The sequence below is a fragment of the Cyclopterus lumpus genome, chromosome 11 (assembly GCF_009769545.1).
Source record: "Cyclopterus lumpus isolate fCycLum1 chromosome 11, fCycLum1.pri, whole genome shotgun sequence".
Lineage (NCBI taxonomy): Eukaryota > Metazoa > Chordata > Actinopteri > Perciformes > Cyclopteridae > Cyclopterus > Cyclopterus lumpus.
The window spans coordinates 4,750,970-4,778,358 of record NC_046976.1 but is presented as its reverse complement, the minus strand read 5'-3'; the positions used below and the strand labels follow the sequence as shown (position 1 = coordinate 4,778,358).

Sequence of the window (27,389 nt, the reverse complement as noted above, 5' to 3'; positions counted from 1 at the left end):
TACAGAGTTGGAGATGAAGGGATGGGAGGGATGTGTGTGTGTGGGGGGAGGGGGGTTGACACAGGAGGGTAATGAGATGGGAGGAGAGAGAGAGGGAGTGATGAAGTGAGTGATGTTTGAGAGGCAACAAGCAGACGACACGTGTACGTGTGCGGTCCCTGGAAAGCAGTAATCGTGTTGAGTAGCTCGTCCTGGTTAAATAAAGTGAAGGACTGTGTAGGGGAGGCGAGTGGTGGTCGGTGGGAGAAATGTGGAACAGATGGGCTGAGGGGGAAACCGAGGGGTGTGTGTGTGTGTGTGTGTGAGTGTGTTTGAGGCTTGTTGGGTGCTGGGGGTCGCACCGCTGCCTCCGCTCTCGCAGGTAAAGCATTCAGGGCTGCAGCTGCGCCTCCGCCGCTCAGACGGGCCCCTGCTTGGAGCCCTTTGCGAATAAAAGGGCCCTGACTTCTTTTTTGTTTTGTTTTTTTGTTTGTTTGAGTGGCCCCTTGGGGGGCGCAAAGAAGAAAAAAAATGGTCCCGAGCATGACGCACGAGCGTGACCACTAATTCCGACTCTTGTGTTAGCAAGCCACAGCCTTGCGCTACGCAACAATTTGTTGGTTCGTTGTTAAGTAGGTTGAGAGAACGTCCATCAACACGTTTGATTAATAGTTGGGTCATTTATCAAACAACGAGACGGAAGAGTTTACATGCTAGCGGCTCCGTGAGGCTGTACCGAGGCGTTGAGCTACATGCTAACGTCAACGTGCCAATATGCTCACAATTAGCAGGTGTACCACGTCAACATGCTAACATTCACTAATTAGCACCAAACACAGAGTGCGGCTGAGTTTTATAGTTCTTTTGGTTATAAATCAGAGTATTAGAACAGTGACCTCCTGTTGGCACCAGATTAAAAGGTATTATAATTAAGCGGGGTGGAGGACATGGATGCCTGGACCAAATTTCATGGTAATCTGTTTAAAACTGGAGGAGACACTTTGAGAACCACAATGTATCAAGCTTATGGTGGCAGTAGAGGGAAAATAAGTTATTAGGTCACGTCACCTGGGGAGCACGAATGTCTTCTCTGGATAAACACGTTGACCTGCTGATGGCGCTTGAGGGACACTCAGAGGATCACCAGGACTCATCCTCTGGGGAACATGAATGTCTCATAGTCCCCAACGTCTATGTGATAGTTACGTAGAGATATTTCAGTCTGGACCAGAGTGCCATTCCTGAAAATGAAATGCCATATTCACATTTCTCTTCTTTTTTGTAAGCTGTTTTTGTGTGTTTAAAATCATTATCAATTGAACATCGTTTGGTTTCTGAAGACATCACGTTGGGCTCTGGGAAGCTGTGACATGTTTCTCTATTTTAAGTCATTGTATAGACAAAGCAATTGACCTAAAAAAAAAAAAATCAACATGTCAATCAATAATTAAATGAAGTGTTCGTTGCAGCCCTCGCTGTGACCTTCCGTTGAAGTCACAATAGACTCGACAGGGATCAATACAAAATATAATTATTGCGACAAATGGAAAGAGGAAGCATTTACAATGAGAGAACAATAAAAGCACATCGTCACCTTTGGATTGAAAAGTACAAGTTGAAAGGGGCTGTTGTAATTAAAAGCTACCCGAAGGGTGCCATTACTTCTTTTATTGTTCTGATATCCCAGATGAAAAGATAAAAACACAGCCGCGAAACTAAAGCGATCAGTTAATTCTTTAATAATATATTACATTTATGCCGTAATACAATAATAATAACAACAGTAATAACATTAATAATAAACATACACAGAAAGTACAAAATGATTTGTGTTATTTCCTTAAGTTACCAACACGCAGTACTTCAAAATAAAAGAAACCAAATCTCCTTTAGCTGCCTTTGACTCCTCCTTACCCCCCTGTTTCGAGAACTCAGTTTCCCATGACCACCCACTAGGAAGAACTACATGTGGAGCCTTTGCTAGTCCAATCAGGCGGAGTTAAAATTCTCCCAAAGTTCAAGAGGAGCAAAGAGCAGGTCGTTGTCTCCGATATGGCTTTACGACACTTCCCAGATGAGTTCGGTCCAAAAGGAAAAGTGTGTGTGTGTGTGTGTGTGCGTGCGTGCATGCGTGCGTGTGTGTGTGTGTGTGTGCGTGTGTGTATGACTGATGGAGGCAGGGGTTTCTAAAACACAGATAAAGGTGACTTGTTTACCAAAATAATAAATAAAACAAAAGAGGGGGAGGAAATAAATACATGTGGGAACTCATCCTGAAGAGGTGTTTTGTAGACGCCATCATGACGCAAACCAGCTACTGAGAAGAGAGGTCCATGCGTCATGTTGAGTGAGGTGGTTGTGGACACACATTACAGTACAGATATCATCACGGCCCACCTCCCCCCTCCCTCCGCCTCCTCGATGAGAGGGGCCGCAGAGGGCTACCCGGGAGGCAAAAGTCTCAGTTTTTGTCCTGAGGGCGAAGGTGAAAATCACTCCTCCTTTTCGCCTCTCATTCGTCTGGCCGGCCGGCCGGCAGGCAGCACGTCCCGCCTGTCCGTCCGTCCCCCACCCCTCCCCTCTTCTATTTGCGGTGCTTCATCTCCTTGTCGTGGTGGCTCTTCCCCCCGCCCTCTCCCTTGTCCAGCATTTTGATCGCCTCCATCAGGTAGCTCTGGAAGGCGGAGAGCGCGGCGCAGATGGCGGGCGTGCCAAAACCATGGGTGAGCATGCTGAAGTGGGTGAGGCTCCCCTGGACACCGGGCTCCAGGCACGGGGTGGGTCGACTACCGCCCAGCGGAGAGCGGTCCTGGGACATCATGTCCACAAACTCCTTGCAGATCTCCCTGAGAAGAAGAAAATGAAAAGGCAAGACCGTTAGTTTGATGCTTTGGTACTCTTGAGATGGAACACACCTTCACACCTGCCAAAATCTGATTTCTACACTTTCTTGACATTGTTTTTGCCTTTTGTCCAGCACACCTGGTATAATACTTAAGTGCATATATTGTTTGAAAATCTACCACACACACACACACACACACACACACACACACACACACACACACAAAAAAAGAGATGTGCGTGGATCTGGTAATTCAGATGTCTGGCACTATTTAAACTCTTAAAAAAAACTCCAGCAATTAATTATTGCACTTTTTCCCCCTATTTTTTAAAAAGTTGCACGACGCACAAGAGAAGCAGCAGAGGTCAACACCTCCTGACCTCTACTCCCTGGCGTGGTTAAAAAATCCCAAACACATTGGATCCTACACTTTCCATAATGCAGCTGAACAGCACCTGTTTCAGTCTCCACACCCAAAATAATAAATGTTGTGCAGCGGTGGGGGTGGGGTGTGTGTGTGTGTGTGTGTGTGGGGGGGGGGGGGGGGGGGGGGGGGGGGGGGGCACTCACTTGGTGGCCAGCAGCATGCTGCGCCGTGTTGGGAGCTGGTCCGGTTCGCTCTGCCTGCACAGATACTCGGCTGTGGCTCTGGCAGGAAACTCCGTCTCACACACGTAACCAAAGTCCCGCGCCAGATGGACGGCCTCACCTGGAGGAGGAGGTAGAGGAGGGGGGAGAGTGTGTCTGTTAGAGCGGAGTCCAAACTAGTACAAAGAGGGGAAGTCTTCTGCACTCGTTCAGCAAAGGTCATTGCTTCAGTTTAGATTTCACGTCAGATAATTATCCACATATATGCTTTTTAACGACCGGGTCGGCTCGGGTCAAGGAGACAAGCTCTGCAGCCATTTTTCTCACTTTCACCACTCAAATAGTTCACCGCTCTTTGCGAAGCAGTCGCTGCTTTCTTTCAAATGCACCCCCCCCACCCCCCTCCCTGTGCTTTGACTTGTTTATTCATGCTTGCTCATGCGAGGAGATTTCTATGTGAATATGTGTCTCTATCTGTCAGGATGTATGCAGGTCAGTGTGTGTGTGTGTGTGTGTTCTCCCTACCCTCCACTAGAGATGTTAGGAGAGTGACGTTGGCTGCCTTGCGTCGCCCGGCGGGCAGGTTGAGGCCAATCTTCTCCAGACGCTCTCTCAGACAGCGGCCACCATTCTTTGACTTCGCCCTGAGGGGGGACAGAGAGACAGAGAGAGCAGTTTTTAGGAGATGGTCCTCGTGTGTGTGTGTGTGTGTGTGTGTGTGTGTGTGTGTGCGTGTGCATGCGTGCGTCCGTGCGTGCGTGTGTCTATCGCTGAGTATGTGTGCGTTTATGTAAGCGAATGTGAGGCTGAAATCTCCCTACAGTATGTTCGCTGTCAACACTGATAGTGTCTTGTATGTCTTTCACGCTTTTTTGTTGTCGCCTTACTTTTGCCTGTTCTCGCCCTTTTCTTTATTCTTGAATATTTACATTTAAAGACATTTCACTATATATTAGTACATCAATATTGTTGGGGTATTTATACGACAGGCAAAGAGTTTACTTAAGTCAAAGTAGCAGTACCATATTGTCAACATGTTTTCCTGCTTTCAAAAATCTCACAGCATTAACAGAAAGATTTACTTTACTTATCAAAAAATAAAAGCACTTATTGTGTAGAAAACGGCCTCCGTGAGTGTCATATTGTTACATCAATGGATTGTAGGGATCGTATCGTGTTCATGTGGAAGCAGCACTTTGCTGTTGTCGTTGGTTGAGGCGGAGCTAATTTGTACTACTTTATATACTGGGGGGTTAATCTATACTCGAGCACAAGTACGTCAAATTGACAGGCAGTGATGTAATATCAGTGGGGTCGCTGCATCTCTCTGATGACGAGGTTCTCCATATTTACTACCATTTAGATCTTTTAATCATTTCCTCTTGAAGCATTCCAGCCTGCAACCCGGGCCATAAAGTTGTTCTCTTGCCCCGAGGCTGCGCTTCATTAAACCACATTGCCTCTCTTGTGATTTAGTCCCATGACCCATTTTGAGTCCTCAGCTCTGGCCTCTTAGTGAAGTTAAAGCGCTCTTATTCTGAAAGGCTTCAGGAAGATGGCGTAGAGGGCTTTTTAAAGCATTTTCTGTCAGCCAACAGCGACAATAAACTCACAAATTCAATATGAGGAAGTCGTATACATGAAGGTACAATGTGTAGTATTTATAGACAGTGGATTTGTTAGCATTATATTTTTTAATAAATGATGATTCTTGTTGGGTTTTCTTTTCTCTTCCACTTGACCAAAGAGCATTCAAATCTTTGCCTGAACTCCGTTAACCTCCTGAAAGCTTCCTTTTCACTGGAATGGCTGTCCTGTGTTGTGCCACAAAGATCCAACTTGAAATGCAATGTGAAGGCTGGCGAAGGGCCAAAGATCCTCTGACAGCCTTTGCCTTGGTTCTTTTTTGGTGTAGTTTGGTGACACTTGAAAAAGTGTTTCTTCCTCTTAAGTGTATTTATTTTATTGAGGATACACGGCTTCATTGATTGTGAGGCCGCTCTTTTTTTTCCTCTTCCGTCATGGATTTCTTCATTTACTTTCGTGAACACTGGTGCCAAACTGTCACTGAACATGTACCCCGGGTTTTATATATGTTTAAGTAAAATGCATTTAATACCTCAGGTTGAATTCCCAACATATGTTCAGCCAGTTATTCAATTGAGAGCCCAAAATCACAATTCACAAATGTTGCCTCCACCAAATAACAAAATGGGAAGTCAAAACAGCTGTTTTCATCTGAACTTCCATTATGTAGGGTGATTATTATTATTATTATTATTATTATTATTATTATTATTATTAACGATTTAAGAAAAGTCAGACAAGGTTGAGAATTATGAATATTGTAATGGGGGTTAGGCCTGAAGGAATCATAAATTTACCCCCTCCCCCCCCCCCCCCCCAACTAAAAAACATACAAATCTAAAACAACACCACTCCCTCTTCGTTCCCCATCTCCCTCTCACCTGCGGAGGACTCCGCCCAGCAGGGAGGCGTTGAGGCACTCAGGCGGGGAGAGGCGCCGCTGCACCTCCCCGACCGTCACCTTGTACTTGGAGGTGGAGCTGAGCAGCGAGAGGCGACCCGGGACCGAACAGAACACCTCGGCCGGGTTGGACACGGCTCCCATCCCCAGGCCGTCCTTACCGAGGCACAAGATGGACAGGGACGAGCCGTTCAGCTTGGACGGGATGGGGACTGGCGGAGGGAGGTAGAGAGGAGAGATTAGGGAGGTTCAGACTCATTCGCACACTTTGGGGTCTCAAAGAAAGCTGGAAAGCAAAGCAACACAAAAACAGGGTGAACAAAGATCATCAGTGTAAAAACATGTGCCTTCTGCGGTCACGATGTCGTGTGAATGATCGCGATGAATCTATTCAGTGTAACATGTGTCCCCCCCCGGGGTCGACAGCTCTAATTCTGGAGTGACGCTTGTCGATTCTCCTGTTCAAACTGCAGGTGGTCTCATTCTCACGTAGCTCTGTTTCACACCTCGAAAAGGCTCAGTTTCGCACTCACTTTAACGCACCGCGATAAACTTTTACTGTGAGAGTGTCTGCCTTGTTTTGGAATAGGAGGAGGAGGAGGAGGAGGGCGTCAAAGCCAACCACTTTCGGGGTTTAAGACTTGGGGAGTTAGCGTGGCCTTGATTGGACGAGGCCTTTCCCTTCTTAATCATGATTGATGTCGGCATCGAGGCCGGCGTCTTGTTCGGCTCTTCCACATCTTTGTTTTGGCATCTTTTGGAGGAGCTAATTGGTGTCGATGAAATTAGCTTCGGAGTTCTAAATCTTAAACCCTAAATCCACTAAACCTGCAGTTGCGTGGGCAGAAATCCTCAGAATTGAGAGGATTGAAAGGAATCACCTCCTTTGTGCGTTTTGCGGATCTACTTCTATGAGGGCCGCATTCTTTAACGAGGACACAAAGGCAAAGTGGAGCTCCACCTATTATGGGGGGGGTGGGGGGGGTGTAGGCCATGCAGATACATTTGGTTTATGTGCCCAGGCTTTGAGATGCCCACGTCTTAAAGGTCTGCCCTGAATGGAGGGGGTCAGGGTTGTTTTTCACAATCCACAGTCTTTCTCCGTGGGCATTGCTGTCCGCGGAGGAAATATATTATATATTAAGTGTTGTCGGGAGTTAATGGGGAAACTGTTTTTGGAAAGAGTTGCCGTGACATATATTTTCGGGTCATTGTGATGATTTTTTCTTTTCTGAACAACAACATCCCAATCAGCTCACATATTTTTTTTTGGGGTGTGGGGGGCATATAAATCTGGTCAACCAGAACCATCAGCACGACTGGAGAAAGGTTATATGATAAGAAGGAATATATATCTTCTAATCCTATGCTTTTATTACTATACGTTTGTCTTCGTTGTGAAAGGTTTTCTTATAATTTGAGAGAACCAGTCCTTTTAGATGTTTACAAGGAAATGCAACATGTGCCTACATCCCCCCCCCCCCTCTCTCTCTTTCAGTCTTTCCTTCTCTTCAGTCCTGATGGTTTCCTCTCTCTCTCTCTTTCTCTCTCTCGACTGTCCAGTGGGTCGCTGGCCCTCTGGCCCTCTGTGGGCGGCGGGTGGCCTCTCAGCGACGCCCTGCTGAGCGACGCGGACTGGATCTGAGAAATCTCTTAAATCCCTCATTCATAAGCAGCCGATCAGCCAGCCGGCGAGGCCACGGAGCAGCAGAGCCTCCGGTACTCTCTCTCTCTCTCTCTCTCTCCTCTGCCATCTCTCTGCCCCTCCCTCCCTCTCTCTCTCTCTTTCTCTTATCATCTTTGACTCTTTCTTGTGCCTCCCACTCTTCATCTTCCCCCTCTTTTTCTCCTATATTCCGTGTCGTTCCCTTCTCCCTGTTGGATTTCCTTATTCATGAGGGCTTTAGGTTTGCTCTGCTATCGGCTATAAGTGCTTGCCGGAGAGAGTGTCGCCGTGGTAATTGATCAATTCGAAGCGTTTGGCAAACAAATGGAGTCGCTGTCACTTCATCACATCACTGCCGGTTTGCAGCTGCTTGAATGGAGCTGGAAACCCACAGTGGGAGCCTGCTCCTCTTCTTCGGGGGACTTGATTTGGGGAACGAAATCCTTGATTCTGTGAAAACTTTGTTGCACGAAGAGATGAAGGCCAGTGATGGGGTTTGGGTTTTGGGATTAGGAGGTCGAAGTACATTTGGAATTTGAAAGGAAATCCTCTAAAATACAAAGCAGCCGCAATGTAGTCTTATTTTGTATTTACTGTGAGCCATTTTATGACACACTGGGTGTCATCTCTCTCTCTCTCTCCGCCCCCCCCCCCCCCCCCTATATATATATCTTTTTTTGCTGCAGCTTTACACCCTACAGGCCCTGTCTATCATATCAGGGTTTTTTTCCTTCTTTTTTTCCAAGCATCACACTCTGCCATGCGGCGACAAATCCAACTTGAGTTTTCTAATCGTGCCCCTGTGTCTCCTGCAACTCGGAGTCGGTAATATTACAGTGATCACACTCTGCAAATTCCCCCACAACTCCTCTTTTATCATGTTCCCCTCCCTGTTCTTCTTTGCCCCACTTCTTCTCTCTTCTTCACTCTAATCCCTCTCTCTTTTCTCCCTCTCTCTATCGCTCTCTCTCTCTCTCTCCCTCTCCCTCTCTCTCATATGACCATGAACAGTTCATTAAGAATGTGTGCCTTTGGGGTGAAGTCTGCAGCTGAGTATTAGAGGACTTTTTGACTTCAAATGAAATAGCAAAACAGAATTATTTATAGTGTGTGTGTGTGTGTGTGTGTGTGTGTGTGTGTGTGTGTGTGTGTGTGTGTGGGTGTGATAGCGAGCGTGAGCGAGAGACTGGTGTTGGAGTGTGCCCCTAAACACAAAAACCCCTTCAGCATGTATAGCACAATTATATAGGTGCACACTTAGACACAAATGTGCACACACACTCAATCTTTCGCTTCTCTCTGCCACACCACACACACACACACACACACACACACAAACACACACCACACACACACACACACACACACACACACGCACAGAGCTCTCTCCCACCTCTTACCTTTTTTAATGACAGAGTGGTCGAGGATGCCCAGGGCTGATCCTTCCTCCATTCCCTGTGTCAGACAGACAGACAGTCACTATCATTTATCCACCGGCCTCACAGCCAACACACACACACACAGTTCTATATATATATATATATATATATATATATATATATATATATATATATATATATATATATATATATGTACACACAGTTATATATACGCACACACAGAGCTTTTCTCTCTCAGGCCAAAGCAAGATGGACGGTCCAGTGTTCTATGTTTTCCCTCGCAGCACACATATGAACAACTATCCATATCCGGGTAAATAATGAAATCTGTTACTCTTATTGGATTCTGTTTCTTTGTGCAGAATGGAGAGCAGGAGAGACGCTAAATCATGGAAGTTATGCCGGATGATTTTGAACATTTCATTCGTATTTTTCTACACAGCTTGAAACAAAAGGATTGTAATGTTTAACATTTGTGGAATCATAAAAAAATATATATTTGATGTCATTTATGAGCTCAATGTTTGGTTGAAAATATTTTGGACGGACTAAAAAAGTTGCCTCTCTAAAAAATACAATGTAAGGAAATAAATAGTCACCATATACACTGTTTTAAATAACTAACGAGCAGTTGGTTTTCATATTCTATTTTTTGCTGAGAAATGTAATAATTTCTAACATGTAAAGATAAAAAAAAATGTAAATGTTGTATTTCTTTCACTATGGTCGTATTGCGGGGGGGGGGGGGGAGTGAATATATGTGGAAAAAAAGAAATGATTGAATCATTATCAAAAGCAGCCACCTCGGTTCCACATATTGAAATAATAAATTAAAAGTCTCGGCGGATTGTTTGATCTTTTCATCCACTGAGGATGAAATTGTCTTGCAGGGCGATTCTCGGATGTCTTCTTTTGTGGTGAATTTATAAGAGGATTCAAACGCGAAGGATATAATCCATTAATCAAATAAAGGTCCTTGTCAAGTGGGAGCGTTTAACAGCAACGTGCCCGGGTTGACTCCTTGCCTGCGTGGCGCTCCCTTTTCTATTAATGACCGTGCACATCAATTGGTCTCGGTGTGTGTTTTTTTTTTCTTCTTCTTTTTCTTCGACGAGGAGGCAACAAACAGCGTCTGCAGCTGCACCTGCTGCAGGGAAGCGGACTGCTCAATAAACCATAGCAACTATTCTTCCCCCCCTCCCCAAAAAAAACTAACAACAAAAAAAAAAAACCTGCAGAAGGCAAAAGGGCTGCAGCATGACTTTGTCTCTGTGCGAGACATCGGGTGATCCTGAATGGCCTGACTAATAATAGGACGGACACATGTGACGAAAATCTCAGACAGATATTACACTTTTTCCATAAAGGCTCTATACGTCTTCACATTCCCCCTATTCTTTATATATCTACTAAGAATTATTAAGGTCAACTTCAGCGTACATTCTCAAAAAAACTCTTAAAATGACAAATCATATGAAAATACGAAAGACAGAAAACCAGGCCAGCTACAATTCACACTTGACGAAATGGAAGACAGTTATCTTATCTAGTTTTATTTATTCATTTATAAACGAATTTGGAAGAAAAAAACAAACCATTTCGGCTGTTATTGTTGTAGAAATGTATATTTTTATTTCACTCCATGCAACCTACAGTTGTGTTGAGTTTTTTTTTAGTCTGCGACGCACAACGGGTTGCTACTTAATTTATCAAACACCAAAACTGCTCGTGAGATTTTTTTCTTTTGTAGGAAAATGTAAATTAAGGTGAGGGTCTGCAGGAGTTATATATATATATATATATATATATATATATATATATATATATATATAATACCAGATTAAACATTCCAAATGAATGAACATTATTAATAGTATTTGTTAATAAGGTGTTTACTGAACAATCTATTTGATTAATGTGAGCTACTTTTTTATTGATTGTCGTTTGGAAGAAATTAAAGATAAATAGCCGTCATGGTCTTTTTCATTATATTTTAAGTATATGTAGAATTATTATAACGGCATCAGACTAAAGATACAATAAAGTATCAAAGAGGCCCAGTGGAGATTTCGTTCACAAAGTGTTCGTGCGCACTGATTTGGGACTTTTACGCACGGTCTTCCCAGTGCGCAGCGCCAACGCAACCAAAGGATGGAGAGCCCAAACGAGTACATTTTAAAAAGTCACCTGAAGATCGTCCAGGCCGTGGTGTCCCATGTGCATCCCGAGAGGACCGTCCCCGAGAGCGGCAGCGCCTTCTCCGAGACCGTGCAGCAGCCGGGGGACAGCTGCATACTCCCGCCGGGGGTCGAGGCTCAGAGCTCGGTGCGACTGTGAAAGGAGTCCCCCGTCGTCGGAGCGCGACCTCTGCGAGTGCCATGCCACTTGCTGATGCTGATGGATGGAGTTGATGGAAGTGTAAGGGTCTGACAGGTGGGAATATGAGTCCTGGCTCTGGGAGTAGGGCAGGGAGGACTGGGGGTAAGGTGGAGGGAAGTACGGAGGCTGGAAGTCAGAGGCCGGAGTGTGGCAGAGCGGGGGAGCCGAGGAGTAGGCGGCCTGGTTCAGGGAGGAAAGCTGGGAGAGGCGCCCACTCGGCGAGGAGCCGCTTAGTCCGTCTGCGCGGTCCTATGAAAAAAAACAAATTAAAATAAAGTTTGCTTCACAGCAGCAGCTCAAAGTCCTCCTCATTAAACTCCCAAAATGTGCCACACGGCAGCAGCTGGCTAACATCAAATGTCACATTCCAAAAAGTCATGAGCTCCGTGAAATGTTTTTTTTCTTTTTCTGAGGCAAACTTACAAAAAATCATAAAGACAATTTTAACTCAACACAAAAAAAGGCTGTAACCCGTAAATAAGTGTGCCTATATTTGTACGAGATGGCTGGAAACAGCGGCAGCGCATGAAGTGATGCGCACCGGCAGGAGACGCCCTTGGCGAACAGTGTCACAAAGGTCACGGCCACCAAGAAGCTGCACAAAGGACAGGTAATGCACAACAACACGTTGCTCCGCGATGGGGGGGCTGTAAACAATCCGTCATCGTGTCAACAAAACCACAATGACCCCCTACAACTGCAAATGAAAGAGGCTTTAATTCCGGCTGCCGAGGCGCAGCAAAGCAAATGTGATTTTATAGTTGACTTTAAAAGTTTAACCCCGTCGTGCGTGTGGAACGAGGTGCCAGCGTGTAGTCCACTAGCCTACATCGCTGCTCACACACATCCTGCTCAAATTGGATTTGTCTTTTTTTTTTTTTCTTCTTTTTTTTTGGGGTCAGCCAGATCGATGCTGCTGTTCAGAACAATGTCCATTATGTTGCGCGGGGCAGCCAGCTTAAAAGCGCACATATCTGTCAGCCATCACGGTGGTGCGTTCAGTCATTTCAGTCCAACGCAGTTAATGTGAGAGGCTGTTGAAGCTGATAACGCTGCTCCAGAAACACGGGCCGCCGCCGCTGTGTTTCGGCATGTCACAGTTTGTGCGGCGAGATGACAGTTTACTGTCAGCCGGCCTCACTTGCTGTGACACTGCGCAGACAAAGAGCATCTCCGCAGACAGATGCGCGGCGCCGCGACACTAAACTGCGTGTCAGATAGGCTCATCGGGACGCACCGGACACTTGGGTTCTACTGGACAGCAAAGAACAAGCCACATGTGTCAGACATTTATTTAATTGTCAGTACAAAAATAAAACAATTTAAAAATCCCATGAGGCCGGTGTACTCTGCAAACTGAGAGTTGTCTGAAAATGCAACATATTAATTAAATCGTAACGTCTCGGGGTTTTTTTCAGGACCTTATTTACCCGAACAGAGCTTTTTTTTAAAAGTGAAAACACATTGTGCATCTTTACGGGTCAGTCCGACACTTGGCACAGAAAATAAACTCTTTCCTAAAAAAAAATAGTTAGTAATAAACAGACATCAACAGTGAAACAAAAAACGAAAGAAAGAAGCTTAGACACGAAGTCTCTATTAAACTCACCATGGCCGAATAGGTGTGGATTAACATCTGGAACACTTTGGCTAAACCCCAAATGTAATATTCAACAGGATGCGCGGAGCGTCCAACGACTTAAAGATGCCACCAAATGCTCCGAGATGTAATCCAGGCTCTTTTCACCGGTCCATTAAATTCAAAGGCGTTATTTACTTTATCTTTCTCTCTCTCTCTCTCTCTCTCTCTCTCTCGCTGCTTTTGACGGAGCTCTTTACGCACGGATGAAACGCTGCTGTCAGATATGCACACACTCACACACGCGCGCACAACACACACGGAGTCCTCCAGACTGTTCATGAGAGCACTACTTATAGGCTTTGCGCGCACACGGCAGAATAAGGGGAGGGGTCGACGGGGTCCACTTCTCTTAAAGGGATATGTTCATTCAATTAGCCTCCGTTGACTCAAACGCACACAAGGTACTTTTACATTTATTGGGATTTTTTTTTTTTTTTTTTTTCGTTTTAAGAAATGGCACCGAATCCCATTCTGGATTTTAGGGACCGAGACAAAGGACTATCAAATATCGGAGTTGTCCTGTCCTATGTTTATTTAAGTAGAATATCAACACAAATTATATCACAAACATAATAATTCACATGTTCTCACTTTTACCGTCCAAATGCTTTGCTTTTACGCACGGGTGTCCAGGTCCTTCTAGTCACAAATCTTGGAGTTTTTAATCAATAATGCATTTTATTTTCCTCCCAAAATTTCACCCAGACTGTATCGTCCGCACGACAAGTGAATTCTCAGCTTCCCTTTTTAAAAAAAACAATCCAACGGGCCCACAATGTGCAGCCTTTTTTTGCGCAATGATGGTGGACTTCTACACAAACAGGCCTACAACTGCGGAGAGATACCAAAAAAAAATGAAAACAACAGAAAACAGAAACCTCTGCCGTGTTTCTTTTACCTGCAGAAGGTCGGTCTTGGTTCGGGACTTCCAGAGCATGGTGGCTCTCACGCTGCAGCTGAGGGGGTTAATGTGACGCGCTGGATGGAGAAGAGACGGGCTGAAGGTGCGGAGAGGAGTGAGTTAGTTAGAGAGATGATGCAGGAGTTTGTATGGATGGATGTTGGGGAAAGGGGTGGGGTGGGGGGGGGGGGGGGGTACAAAGAGAAAGAGAAAGAGGGCGGGAGGTGACAGGAGTCGCGCAGAGGGGAGCACAACTTTTTTTTTCACGGCTCGCTCGGTAACAAGGAAGACGCACGCAACCCAAAGTGTCCCTATCCAACACGGGATTCTCTTCCTTTGGAACATCCGGTTCAATTTACGTCAGTTTAAAACATTCTGAACGGAGAATATAATGTGTTGATTCAAATATTTGAGGAATACATATCAAGCGATATTGAATGTGTTTATTGAGACGAGTCACTTTTCTACAACTTCTCTTGTTGCCCTTTAATGAAAGCACGGTATTAATAACTGGAATATAACGTGTTCAATCTCCATCCCAAAACAAATTCTAAGCATAAAAACGACCAAACTAGTTACTCTTCCGAGTTTGAACCAGAGAGCAGAATTAGGAGAAATAATTTAGAATATATTTTAAGCTTGCAAATATACAGACATAGACTGTAGATGCAGGTAGAGAGAACTTCAAGGCAATATTAGACGCAAACAAGTCTCACTGCGCCATCTGGTGGCGGTTCGTGTAAAAGAGGATAGGAACAGGGATTCCACCTTGACAAGAAGCCTGTTGAGACGTATTATAGTTTGGCAGAATTTAACATTATATTTATTACATTTGTACCAAACTGGGTAAAGAAAAAAAACTCCAGCGAGAACAGCAGAGTTGCTACTTGGACTCGAGTTTCTTGAGACTTAAAAACCAAAACAAGTTTTGATATGATAAAATCCCAGAAAAAAAGAATGCAAAAGGATATTAGGCATTTCCAGCATTGCTACGCAGCTTGAATATTAAATGATTGTGCACATGAGCTGATAGCAGAGACTTCGTCCTATGTAGAAATAAACTAAACTATTGATAGGGCTCATGGTCAGCATTGAAATACCTTTAAGACTCACATATATACACTGGCAAGTTAAAGGACGACGACCAGCTAATATATATTCTATATTTCTATTTTTGTGCCACACAGTGATGAGTTAATTGCTCTTTAACCGCTTCTGTCGGCACCATTGTTCTTAAAAAAAAAAAAAACGTAAATCCTGAAAATAAATAGTTTGTGGGGGAAAAAAATATAATGTTCAAAGCAAAAAAATAGAAAAGACACATGAAAACATGAGCGAAGAGTCTGTGGTTTGGTTTTCTAACAAAATAGTTCTTTATTAACGTCATTAACATTTCACACTTGACACGTAAGAGACCGCGTCAGGTCACGCATTATTCATGTCACATTGATACAAGTAATAAACACAAGTTTGGCTTCAGTAACGTAAACAATCCTTTATTGTTTCATGTTTTTTAAAGTACTCCAGTAAAAAGGAGCACACTGTCTGTTGCTGTCATTTTCACTTCACTCCCACAGACTTCTTCAGGTTCCTCATGCGCGTCAGAGCTCCTTCATCAGTTCTCATCACGTCTCCGATCTCCTTCTTACAGACGGGGCACTGGTCGGCCATGGCGCACAGAGCTTCCTCCAGCGCCTGCTGCGTGTGCTGATCGGGCAGAGCGCTGCACTGACTGAGCGTGGCGAGCGTGTGCTTGAGCCAGCCTTCCTCTCTGACCAGCGTGGCGACCCAGGGCTGAGCGCGCACGCAGCCTCCCAGAGCCTGCAGGCACAACCTCCAGAGCTCCGCGGCCTCGTCCCAGCTCTCCTCCCAGCCGGGGCTCACCTTGACCGGGCCGGGGCTGGAGCCGGAGTCCAGGGCGCTGCGGAGGAACCGGAGAGCTGCGGAGAAGAGGCGCTTTTGGCCGGCTTCAACCGAGCCTTAGGGGGAAAAAAGAAAGAAAGAAGGGTTATGTTGTTAGTAGAGCCGTTTACGGTTCCATTCTGCAACTTGTGTACAGCGGCTTTTGTGTCCAACCTACAGGCGACATGATCTGCATTCCCATAGGCCTTTTTCAAAGTGGTTACGCACAAGGGAACCAATAACATTAGTAAAGGCTGCACTGGTTTGCCAGTGCCACAGCCCTGAAAGTTAGCTCACTGTCACAGGGCTTGCTGGGACATTTGAAGAGAACCGAGGAACTATTTATTATTATTATTATTATTATTATTAGCAACATGCTGTGATTTTCTTACTGCGACACATCAAAATGTTTTGCTGCAAAAAAAGCACCGGGACTAGAAACTGTGTCGACAACACTGAATGAAAACATGAGCACGAAAAACACACGTTGTCCGTTGCCCCACAATGTATTTGCACGAAATGAATCTCTGGAGTTAATGACAAACACAACTGGAAAACGAAGTGACGCCGACGACTAAAATAAATAAACAGAAAAGAAAAGACGACATCTTCACCTGCAGGAGCCGCTTTGAGTCTGCCGATCATGAGTCCCAACGTGCAGTAATTTGCTGCGAGGACCAGCAGGCGGGGCTTGTGCACCAAAACGGGAAGCGCCTCACTCAGAAGGGCCTCCAGAGTTCTGAAACACCGGTCCTTCCTGGACAAAAAAAGAAAGAAAAAAAGAAGAAACAACTGTTGGTATGAGTGGCGATATCTCAGTATTGATATAAATAAAACATATTATTATTATTCAGCAGACTTCAGGTGAGTTTTCTTCTCTCTTGTGAACCAGCTACCTGACTCTCTCTGGCTCCGTGACAGTGAAGTTGAGGAGCGCTGAGCAGGCTGTCTCCATGCTGGGATCCCTGGTGGACGCCACGCCACTTTTCCCCTTAAGGGCGGTCCAGCACCGCGACAGGAAGTCTACCAGCAGGGCCGGGGTGTCGAGGGTGAGCAGCACCTTCCTGGGACCTTCTTCCGCAGACAGGTGACACAGAGCCGGGAGGAGGTACCTAGGGGAGGAGGTTAGGGAATAAAGATGCTCTCAGACGACAGCAAGGAGTTCAGTATATTTATTCCCTCTGAAACGCAACTCATCGTTACCTCAACGCTTCTCTGCCCGTCCACGCCCCGCCCTCCTCTCTTGGGGACACCTCTGTCATCCAGTCAGAGAGACCCTGCTCTGGGCTCTCGCCCTGCAGGTGGCTCCGGGAGTAGTCAACCAGGAACGGCAGCAGCCCGGTCACCTCCTCCTTCAGACAGGAAGTCTCCTCGGCAAGCCATGAGCACAGAGAGCGGAACGTGGCGAAGATAAAAGGGTCACCGTAGCGACTCGGGTCCACCTACGAGAACAGGGAGAAAGGAGGAGACGATCCGTCAGGGGGTCTTTGCTCGTTATTGTCTTCCAAGTAGAGAAACATGCACACAAATGATTGCTTTCCCATTGTTACATTATCTCATAGTGATACAATGAATATATTAAATTTAACTACCATTTACTTGTTATCAAGAAAGTTGTAGTCATTTCATGTAGAAAATGAATGACCTTTTCAAAAAGTTGATTTCTTTTAATCAATAGTCTACCTGATTAAACTACTAGTATCTTATTGATTATGAAATGGAATATAAAAAGGAAAAACGTTGGCCCCTCACCTGCTGCAGGTGGTACATTAAAGCGGAGAAGGCCTCCTCCAACACCCCGAGGATCTGCCTGCTCTGCTGCAGACTGATCGAAGGGATGGAGCTCTGAGGAGGTTCAGTGGTCGGGGAAACTCCCACACAGCAGGCTTGCTCTATAGCGGCCTCCATGATTCGGTAACAGCCTGGGAAGAAGAAGACCGGTTTAAATAACGAAATCAAATCTCAGCCACGCGGTTTTATAATGGACACGGTGCCCCTACCTGTGAGTGTGTGCTGCAGCTCTGGGCTCAGTTCGTTACCAGGCGGCTCCTCCAAACCCATTCTGACCTCCACGCAGGCCCGGTTCACCAGCAAGCAGCAGAACTTCGGCGGCCCCACCGGCTCCCACCCGCACAAATCCAGCAGGCAGGCCCCGAGGACCAGGATCGGCCCGATCTGTCGCGGAGTCAACTTAGCCTGCAGAATGGGTCTCAACGCCCCCCACACGCGGACTACGGCTCCCTTTAGCTCCTCACTCCCTACGGACACACCCACCGGGGGAAGAAAGTGCGCCAACTGGGCGCACATGTCCAGCTGGGTCTGGCCTGTGGCTTGACAGAAGTCTTTGGAGAGCCTCACCAACAGAGTGAGGAGTTCCGCTGGGTTTTTACTCCACACTTTGTCCTTGGTTTTACCCGAGAGGAGGAGACCCAGCAGGGCAAGCCCCCTTTCGCGGCTGAAAGTCTGGTTGTGTTCCACTGCCTGGCACAGGGCAGTAATGGCACCCCTGCTCAGCAGCTGGTCGGGGCCTCTGGATAAGGCACACACGGCTGTGAGAACCTGGTAGCAGTCAGAAGCCACGGCCTCATCCAGCTTGGAGGAGGGGGAGCCTTCTAGGGATGCTGAAGGTCTGTTTGCGTCACTGCCGTCATCAGCATTCTGCTTGCTTGACTGGCCCTCTTCCGTGTCTGAACCCTCCTCCGACTGGACTTTACCACCTGAACTCGGCCCCACCCCTCCGCCTTGGCGCTGGTCCTGGGTTTCCGGTTTCCCCCACGTCACAGGACCGTTTGCCAAAATGCCTAACAGGAGTGGGATGGTGGTGAGGAGCTGGGGATGGCAAGCCATGTCCGGGTCGGTGCTCAGGGCAGCCAACAGAGCTGTGCCCAGTGAGAGGAGTTCCTGCGGGGGCAAGCCAGAGTTGTCGTTCCCCTTGACCGCCGTCACCAAAAGCCGAGCCGGAAGGTTCAGGCCGACGGCCTCGAAGATGCGCCTCAAGGTGGGTTTGTCGAGCTTGCTTGCCGGGCACAAGCGAGTTATCTGAGGACAGAAAACACCCACGTGTCAATGCTGAGGTTCGATACTTGGACTCTTTAAATACAAATTCAGAAATAATATGAATGCATATATTTTTCTCTATGGCAATGTTTTCGTTTTAAAAAGGCAAACAGTTGCTCGGCATTGATGAACAACATCACTGCCAAGGACCAGTGAAATAGTGAGTCCAGTGCATTCTTGTTCGAGCAGGGAGACACTCACCAGCAGGAGAGCAGCCAGTGTGTGGCTGTCATTCTGAGCCTGCCGGAGCGCATGGAGGCATCTCTCCAACACCTCCATCTGGGCATCAGTCAAACCGCCTCCTGCATCCCTCACTGAGCCTCCTCCGCCATCTCCTCCTTCCTGCTCCTCTATTACAGGAGGCTGGGTGATCACGGCAAGTGCAACCTCGGCGCCGTCAGCCATTATGACCTTAGCAACTGCGTAAAACAAGAGAGAATAAAAAAAAAATTAAAAAGTAAGCAAAGTGATAGAAAATCAAACTGAAAACAGGCTCATTGTCTCCACACAGTTGAAGGCGACAACAGCAGCTTCATGTAATGATATTCGGTTGGTTTGCTGAGGCCCTCTAAGTTGCGGTCGGCCACAATGCAACAGATAATTGTACACGTATATAAAATAACTTACTTTGTTGACAGCTCTATCCCGCGCGGCAACAGCTCGTGTGCACTTTCCGGAAGTGAAACGTCACTAGAACTACGAGGGAGCCAATGAAAACGGCCCAAGAATGTCAACGGACCAATCGCGAGAGGGATAGTTGGAAGGCGGAGACGCCATTTTGGTCCGTGTTGGAACGTCGCAGAAGCGACGCGGCGTTACTTTTTTTGTTGAGGTCACGGAAGACATTTCTGTTTTATTTCTGTTTTATGGGGTTTCCAGAAGAAAACAGCCACACACGTTACCAAAGCTCAGCAGGTTTAACGCGTGACGTTGAGCCGAACATGTTCGGCCGGAAGCAGTCTCGTTAGCTCAATATCACTCGCCTTCAGTTTAAGACGCAGCAGCGCAGGTGCAACTAATACCGGAGCAGGTGTCCATGTAATATCACCTGCTTTGCCCCATTTAATTTAATACATAGTGATTTCCCAGAAATATCGCCGCCTTGAACCGCTGTGCTTCTGGCCTCAAAACGCCGCAGCGGCTGTGCGACCACCTATTTTATTTTGAAAACCCCGCCATCGGAAATGCTACTTATCACTTATACTGGCTTGACAGTGGTTCCACAGGCACATCAGCTGTACATGCGAGGGCAACGCTGACCTAATTAACTCTGGAAGGGACGACGACAACAACGACGACGACGACACAACGCACCGAAGTGAGTGTGACTTTACTGCCACTGTAAGGCCTTGTACAGTTGTTGTTTTTATTTTTATTATGTCGTGCCAATTGCCATTAAAAAAAATCCGTGGTCTCCCACAGTGTTGTAGTGAAAGAGAGATGTCAGCAGCTGTTCGCCTCAAAGTGCCTCAAACAGGCGCGATCCCAGTTTTTGCGCAGGTAGAAAATCCCTGACTGGGTTTTCTACCTCAAACATTATGCTTGTCGTTGCGTTGCACGTCGGCGTGACTTTGAGGGTAAATTGAAACGAAGACCACACACACGAAACCATCATTGACTCCAAACGTCCCTGTCTTGTCATCGCGTGTGATGGTGCACTCCGTCGCTCTATCTGCCTTTTATTGAGTTATCTGACAGCCAGAGACACAACGTTACGTCTTGAGTTTAAAAACAACAACCCGAATGTTGTTTTCAGGCTGGTAAAATACATAATGCACGAGCCCCTCCATTTTGGATGAAATATGTCTCTGAGATATTATCCCAGCAGTGGGTTTACTCGTGCGTTTCATCTGAGTGACCGATTCATGCTGTCAATCATGCACTTATTTGCACTTTAATCAGTCACTCAATCCCTAGTTTTTTAATTAATGTATCATTTACTTGATGAAATAAAAGAGGAGTTATGGATCCCAAAAAATGCAAGAAAGAAAACATTCAACCCCCCCCCCTTTTGTTTTTTTGTGAGGCTGTAACAAACGTGTGGTAGTATGGATGGCTTCTGTGTTTGTAACGATCCCTGAATCCATTTGTTGTCAGTTTTCTGTAGTCTGTATTATCCTGCGTGGGAAAGACAGACTAATCCATCAGTTCACAGAATGGGGAAAAACCAAGCATCAATAAGCGATGAAGAAAACACACAAACAAGTATAGCATAACAAAGGAAACCGTTAGAAAGATCTGTTTTGGCTTTTCCTCAAGTCAAAATAAAAAACAATGGATCAGAAAACGGGAGTTAAGTGAATAAGATTAGTACAAGAGGAAACAATTTGTAAGAAGTTAAAGACTAATAGCGTGTGTTTTGTATACACTCTGAGGTTTTACTCAGTTGTGGCCTCATTTTGTTCTCATATATTTTATTTTAATATCTATGCACAGGGGTTCATGGTATTTCTTTGATACTCGCATTGCTCCTATTTAAATATTGTTCTCGGATCAGAACAGTTTTTCGCTGCAAGGATGTTTCTGTAGTTGTTGTTGGAGTGTTATTATTGTTATTAATATTATTGTATTACATACAGAATTGAAAACTTAATTTTCCTCCCCTGTAGCATCCAGAAGAAACTGTGCGTAGGACTTGGTGTCATTGCAGAGAAAGCCCCACCAACCTAGAAACCAACACAGAGCTAACAAGCGAGCTATTGACTGCTGTTACCAAGAGAGAGGAAGAGGAGGAAGAAACAGCCAAATAGAGAGAGAGAGAACTTGTCCTCTCCGGACATAAGGAGGGTGTTTGGTCACAGCGATCATTGTTTTGCAAAAGCTTCTCGTGGGAAAAAGTAGCCACTGAAATGTCTATAATGGCCGAGCTGTCATCGGCTCAGGTGACCAAGTGCACCTGAGCACTCCTGGTGCGGCACACACTCAGTCACCACCAGCCTGTGGGCATGTCAGTGTCGTAGATCAAGGAAGAAAAATAAAAATCCACCACTTTTTATTTTTTGTCTGGATTATTTTTACCTGGAGCTTTTTATTCTTCTTTTTTTTTTCCTGATTTGGTGGCTTACCTTGGAGGGGGAAAAAAAACCAAGCGCTGGAGGACTAAGGGCTGCTGGTGAATTTTGGATTTACTGAGCTGTTCATTACAGCACGGAAAGGAGGCTGCTGGGGCTCGAGTGTCCGTGTGCAGGAATGCAGATCCACGTACGGAGGCAGACCATACAGGTTTGTGTCAGAAGTTCATGTTACGAGAGAGAGAGAGCGTGAGAGCTGGTGATCCATGCCAGGTGTTCACAACACATCTAATATAGCTGTCACAGATGTGTGTTTTTCAGGTTAAACACAATGATCTGGCATCATAAAAAAAAAAGAATATATAAAAAGGCACTGAAGTCATGTGATTTTTTAAAATCTTCACGAGAAAAAAGTTAAAGTATGTCCATCTGCATGCCTTTAAAAAAAACAAAAAAAAAACAAAACTGATCAATAGAGAGAAAGAGAGAGCAGATGCCTGTGAGAGCTGCTCCATCCATCGCCATACTGCCCCGTAGTTGTCTTCTGGTGGGACGTTGTGGTGGGAGAGGCTCGCTCACGTCTTGAACACAGTGTCCCGGGACTTGTGCTGTTCACTCCTCCTCCTCCTCCTCCCCCCCCCCCTTCCTCCTTTTCCTTCTTTTTAGCCCATTCTGCTGGATAACTTGCATGATCATTTTCGAGTGCAGTATTTCTTTTTTTCACTCCAAACAAATCCATGCGTTACTCATCAAATCACAAGTCTGCCTTCCTGAAGTGTTCCTTTACTACATAAGTGGAAAAGAACATTATGTTAACACGAGTGCTGGACAATAATCTGCCGTTTTTTTTTTTTCTTTCTTTTGGTAGCTCATTCGGCAAGGTAATTATTCTCCAGCATGAATTCATTATCATGACTAATTGCTTTGCAATGAGAAACTTCCTCTTCACACTTCCTAGAGGAAAGGACATTAAACGTGAGGAAGTTACCACAGGGGTCTGGATGGCCTGTGACTGCGTCTTGAGCACAATTGAGCCTACGTTGCGTTTTCCACAATGCCGTCAAATGGGATAAAGTAGCTTTGTATGCGACACAAACATCAGTGGGGGTTCAACCCGTGTATCCAACGTTGGGCTGATCCGTGTCCTAGCCCCTTTTTCTTGTGATTTGCAACAAGTGCCTCAAAGAACTGACAGTATAGTGTGGAGGAACGGTGGGGGATGCAAACGTGAGATACGACTGCCGTTTGTAGAGTAACGGCTGTGATGGTTGTGTAGGAAAGAGATAAGAGCTGAGGAGGGATCTTTTTTTCCCCCACGTGCACCAATCTTCATTTTCACTTTTGTTCTGAACACACGTACCGGGTAATAGGTCGTGATGCAGCAAGACGAGATGCAAATGACCGGTAAGAGTGCACAGCAAGGATTCTTTTGCATAATGTGTTTGCAAACTGCCTGTGGCTGAGAGGGACTAGACAGCCACAGTCGTCGAGGTATGTAAATGCCCTTATCGCTCGTGAATTTCCGTTTACACTAATGCGTCGGAATGAGGGAGCTCCCTCCGTGAGAGTCGCTGTCGACACGACAATTGTTGTGTAATGTCACAGACTTGTTGCGTTTGTTCAATTATGCTCAATCGGGGGACTTTCCTTCCTGTGTCGTAATTCCAACAGAAGAAGAAGAAGATGATGATGATGATGTCGTCGTCATCGACATGTGTTGATGTCTAGATCCCATGTGGTACACGCGTGTGATTGTGAAGCCGAGTGGATTGAACATTCCTACCAATTGATCTGCAGAGAACGTCCAGTTGAAGCGGTTGAATTTCTGTGGCATAAACCTTTGTGATGAAGTCGATGTATCTTTGGTTGTTCAAGTCCTTTGGGGTGCAACTCCTGAAGAGCTGGAGCCCAGTTGCAAGAGGGACAACCTCCGTCTCCACCTTGCAGAAAAACCTGAAGCGGGGAGCTTTACTCACTCTTTAAAAAAAAAAAGAAATTTAATTAAAAAAATAAAATAAAAATCATAAAAACATTTTGTGTGAAATCACTACTTTGTACAACACCCTAACCTAATCTTGTAAAAAGCTCAGCTGATCCACTTGCTAACTGAATTTCTCACTTCATCTTTGCGCCCTCCAGCGAGGTGTTTGAGCTGCTGAGCCTGTGAAGGCCCCCGGAGGCGGCCATGTTCGATCTCTCCCTCGGAGTGCCGGCGTTGACCCGTCTTCACCCGTCGCCTCACAGCACCTGGCTGCCGACCTAACCCCCCCACCCCCCACCCACCCTCTCTCTTCCCGGGTCTTCTTCCAGCGCCTGGCCGGGAGAAAGGTAAACATGGCGCATCTTTCAGGATGCATTTTTCTGTGTTTAGAAGGTGTGCTTGATTACTTTTGGGCAAATATTTGAAGAAGAAAAAAAACAAACATCTATAAATTCAGTTTGTTAAAGTAGTTTTTAGTTTTTTCTCTGAGAGGTGTGTGAGGCAGACCAGACTGTGCTGGTCGATGTGATGCTGGGAATAACAACCTGCAAATCCTAATTTCTTCTTCTTCTCAGAAGAATGCTCCTCAAATTCCAATTTGTTAGCTTAATTGTACTTCTGTCAGCATCAGTATGGGTTCTTTTACAGCAGCTTGCAATTGTAAAGGAATAGTTCCACATTTTTTAAAATGCATGCATTTGCTGTTTTGCTGAGTTAGATGAGAAAGTTGACTCCTGCAGTCGAAATAAATATGGCTACAGTTAGCTTAGCATAAAGACTGGAAACTGGGAAACTGGTTCTGTCCCAAAGATAACACACATTGACCTTCCAGCACCTCTAAAGCTCACAGATCAACACGTGTTACTCTGGTTTGTTCAAGCCGTACCAAAACAACATTTACACAGGGGTTGTGCAGACTGTTTTGGCCATGGGTTCTGTAAGTATATATATATATATATATATATATATATATATATATATATATATATATATATATATATATATATATATATATATATATATAGTGTTATGTTATCGCACTGGTCCGCACACTAACACGGTTCTATTTCCTGTTTTCCTAGGTCCTTGTGTATAATGTCCTATGCACACCACAAGCTGCTCACCTGGAGCTTACCTCACCTCCTCCTCCTACCACTGACCTACCTGTTGCTCTTAGCGTCTCCCACAGGTAAAGCAAACCATCACTCTGTACACAACCTGGCAAAACCGCAGCTGTTGACGGCGAACAGCAAAAAGACAACTGCACTGTAAATCACACGCCTTTTGATTACTAGTGGGTTACAATGTGAAGCAGGACAATAGGTTCTCTGTGAGTGGACATTGTGTGTGCGTTGAGGGGTGGGGTGGGGTGAGGGTTGGGGGGGGGGGGGGGGGCAGCAGGCAGGCAGGCAGGAAGAGTGAACAAGGGGTGGGATGACTAAACAGGACTAAGGGTCCTTCCTTAAACAAACTATAGTCATTTGTGTGTGTTTTTCCAGCCTGGAGTTACACCGATGCCCCCATGAAGTCAACAGGGTACAGCACTGTCTGAGTCGGTCGGATGAAATGTGTTTTCAGTTTTTCTCTTCAGGCTGTTTTGCGGCCTTGCCATCCGAAGGGCAGCGTTTCTCTACCGACTAACCTTGCACTCCGCTGGACCGCGTCTTTAAAAGATCTAGAATATTGTTGATACTTTAAAAACATTTTTTTTACAGAACACCAGTGTCGAAATTCAGGTATTACGGTTTTTAACTCTTCTAGATTTTCATGAATTTAAATCTTTATTTTTTTTCACACGATTTTACTCTTCTGAACTTTCTATGCAGTTGTTTTCGTTGTTAGGGGCAGAGTCCACCGTTCCTGCGTAGGATTTCCATTGCTGGTGAGACGCAGGTCTGGCTTTCATTGGAAGGCCGTCAAAGGAAACTCAAGGTTAATGACGACGGCAATCGGACCATATCGGAGATAACAATATCGACTAGGTGGATATAAATGCATAAAAGTAACTTTTTTAAATGATCTGATAGATTGCAAAGGTAGAATAATTATACCGATGGTGCTGATGAATAAAAGGCGATCATGACCGGTGTATGACTAATCTTGTGTACACAAGAGGACAAACTCTGTGATCTGCTTCCGTTTGTCAACCATTCGTAACCGCCCGACACAAAAAAACCCCAAACAGTGCTTTGTTCTTTCTCATTGTCATTGTCTGTCCATTCCAGGAGTGGTGAAACAACCCCGTTTTTACCTCCTACAGTCTGTGTTTATAGCCCGTGCTGTTTGTTGTACCTTGGCTACACAGTGACTTTCTTGTGTTGTACAGTGGATACATTGACTTGAGCTTTTTCAACACTGCAAAGGCTTGAATTAGAATCTAGTTGGAGCCGCCCATAGCAATGCTCTTGGAGAGTAACACAGCTCAGTGCACTGCTGATAGAGTCTGATATGGTCTAGCTCATTGGGTAGGAAGGGGGGGGATTTGGTGCATACTGCACACTGTGCTCTGGGTTTTAATCAGTGTCTTGTTTTGTCAGGGGAAAGCCTCACTTCCCCTCTCTGCCGCTGACTTGGCTGACTGCTCAATTTGCGCCTGCATGTCTGCTTTTCTGAGAAAGTGTCCAGTCAAAAGCCCGCTCCGTGAAAAGTCTCAGTGTGGGTCTCACGTCGCACCATTTGCCTGCGACAATGCCCTGATTGATATCTACCAGGGAAATCTTGAAAAGGCCTGGGACGCGCTGCCCTTTGGCTGATCCTTTTGATCGAACCACACAATATACAAAACTCTTTCTTGAATGGAAACCAGTCTGTTATCCTCCCCTTCGCCCCGATTTCAGGACCAACTTCCAGCCTTTTTCTTTTCCACAGTGTGTTGCAAAAAACGTCTCTCGCAAGTGACTTTTTAAGTTTTCACCATCAGCCCAGTACACACCATTGTCTTCTCTTCCCCTCGGTCTCCGTCCAGGTGTGTCAGCAAATCTCTGCCGGGTGACCGGCGGGGTGCTGGGGATCCACTGGAGCAGCGTCATCAGCCTGGGTTGGCACTCCCTGGCCAAAGGGAGAGGCGGGGCGACGTGTTGGGAGTCCTGCTGCCTGAATCCCAGTTGCAACGGCGTGTGGAGCCTCGGCGGACAATGTGTGCTCCTCCGCTGCACGAGGAATACGGGCTGCCCCATCACCACCCTGCCCCAGCCCCACTACGAGTCCCTCGGCCTCCTTCAGCTGCTCTCCAAGGTGTGTGTGCTAAAAGTTTATATTTGATTTCTTGAATGTTTTGTATTGCATGAATTAATACGTAGATCAATAAGGTATTGTTATGTTGCACTGCTTTATTTTTTATTTGTGATTTGTTTTCAATATATATTTATTGAATTATATTTATTTATTTATTATATATTTAAGCATATTATATATTTAAGCATATTATAGCAGGTCTATAATACCCTGATAATACTCCAACTGAAACAGTTTTTAATGCTTTTTATGAAAAACTCCAGAAAGCTCAAATGACTGAAAATAACTAAGAGTTTAACGACCTCTCAATGATTAA

The 27,389-nt window shown here is 45.6% G+C and overlaps 3 protein-coding genes across 14 annotated transcripts in view; 1 reads left to right on the top strand and 2 right to left on the bottom strand.

Annotated features, from left to right (window-relative positions):
* Positions 1-2,563: 2,563 nt before the first annotated feature.
* On the bottom strand, positions 2,564-13,969 carry tfap2e (transcription factor AP-2 epsilon). 2 transcript variants are annotated; one of them, XM_034545342.1, is made up of 7 exons: positions 13,886-13,969; positions 11,154-11,594; positions 8,967-9,021; positions 5,881-6,112; positions 3,938-4,056; positions 3,395-3,533; positions 2,564-2,825 (listed from the first exon to the last, which is right to left on the bottom strand). In XM_034545342.1, the coding sequence occupies exons 1-7, from the start codon at positions 13,922-13,924 to the stop codon at positions 2,564-2,566; spliced, it is 1,287 nt and encodes a 428-aa protein (XP_034401233.1). In that variant the 5' UTR covers positions 13,925-13,969. The 2 variants fall into 2 exon arrangements, with proteins under 2 accessions (XP_034401233.1, XP_034401234.1); XM_034545343.1 differs by lacking the exon at positions 13,886-13,969 and adding an exon at positions 12,955-13,157.
* Positions 13,970-15,363: 1,394 nt separating this feature from the next.
* Positions 15,364-19,641, bottom strand: ncdn (neurochondrin). Its single transcript, XM_034544419.1, has 8 exons — positions 19,475-19,641; positions 19,049-19,266; positions 17,791-18,829; positions 17,543-17,712; positions 16,994-17,232; positions 16,687-16,902; positions 16,405-16,547; positions 15,364-15,867 (listed from the first exon to the last, which is right to left on the bottom strand). The coding sequence occupies exons 2-8, from the start codon at positions 19,250-19,252 to the stop codon at positions 15,449-15,451; spliced, it is 2,430 nt and encodes an 809-aa protein (XP_034400310.1). The 5' UTR covers positions 19,253-19,266; positions 19,475-19,641; the 3' UTR covers positions 15,364-15,448.
* A 206-nt stretch (positions 19,642-19,847) lies between these two features.
* kiaa0319l (KIAA0319 like) overlaps positions 19,848-27,389 on the top strand; it is a 30,599-nt gene continuing 23,057 nt past the window's right edge. For 6 of the 11 annotated variants that reach the window (XR_004610086.1, XR_004610087.1, XM_034544415.1 and 3 more), the window contains exons 1-5: positions 19,848-20,165; positions 21,457-22,069; positions 23,998-24,186; positions 24,922-25,028; positions 26,805-27,073. Coding sequence is in view for 9 of the 11 variants with exons in the window: in XM_034544415.1 (XP_034400306.1) it covers positions 24,935-25,028; positions 26,805-27,073 (363 nt within the window). In the remaining 2 variants the exon portion in view is untranslated. Of the gene's footprint in view, positions 20,166-21,456; positions 22,070-23,024; positions 23,350-23,997; positions 24,187-24,921; positions 25,029-26,804; positions 27,074-27,389 lie in introns of those variants that run through there. The other 5 variants (XM_034544412.1, XM_034544410.1, XM_034544414.1 and 2 more) reach the window with 5 other exon arrangements.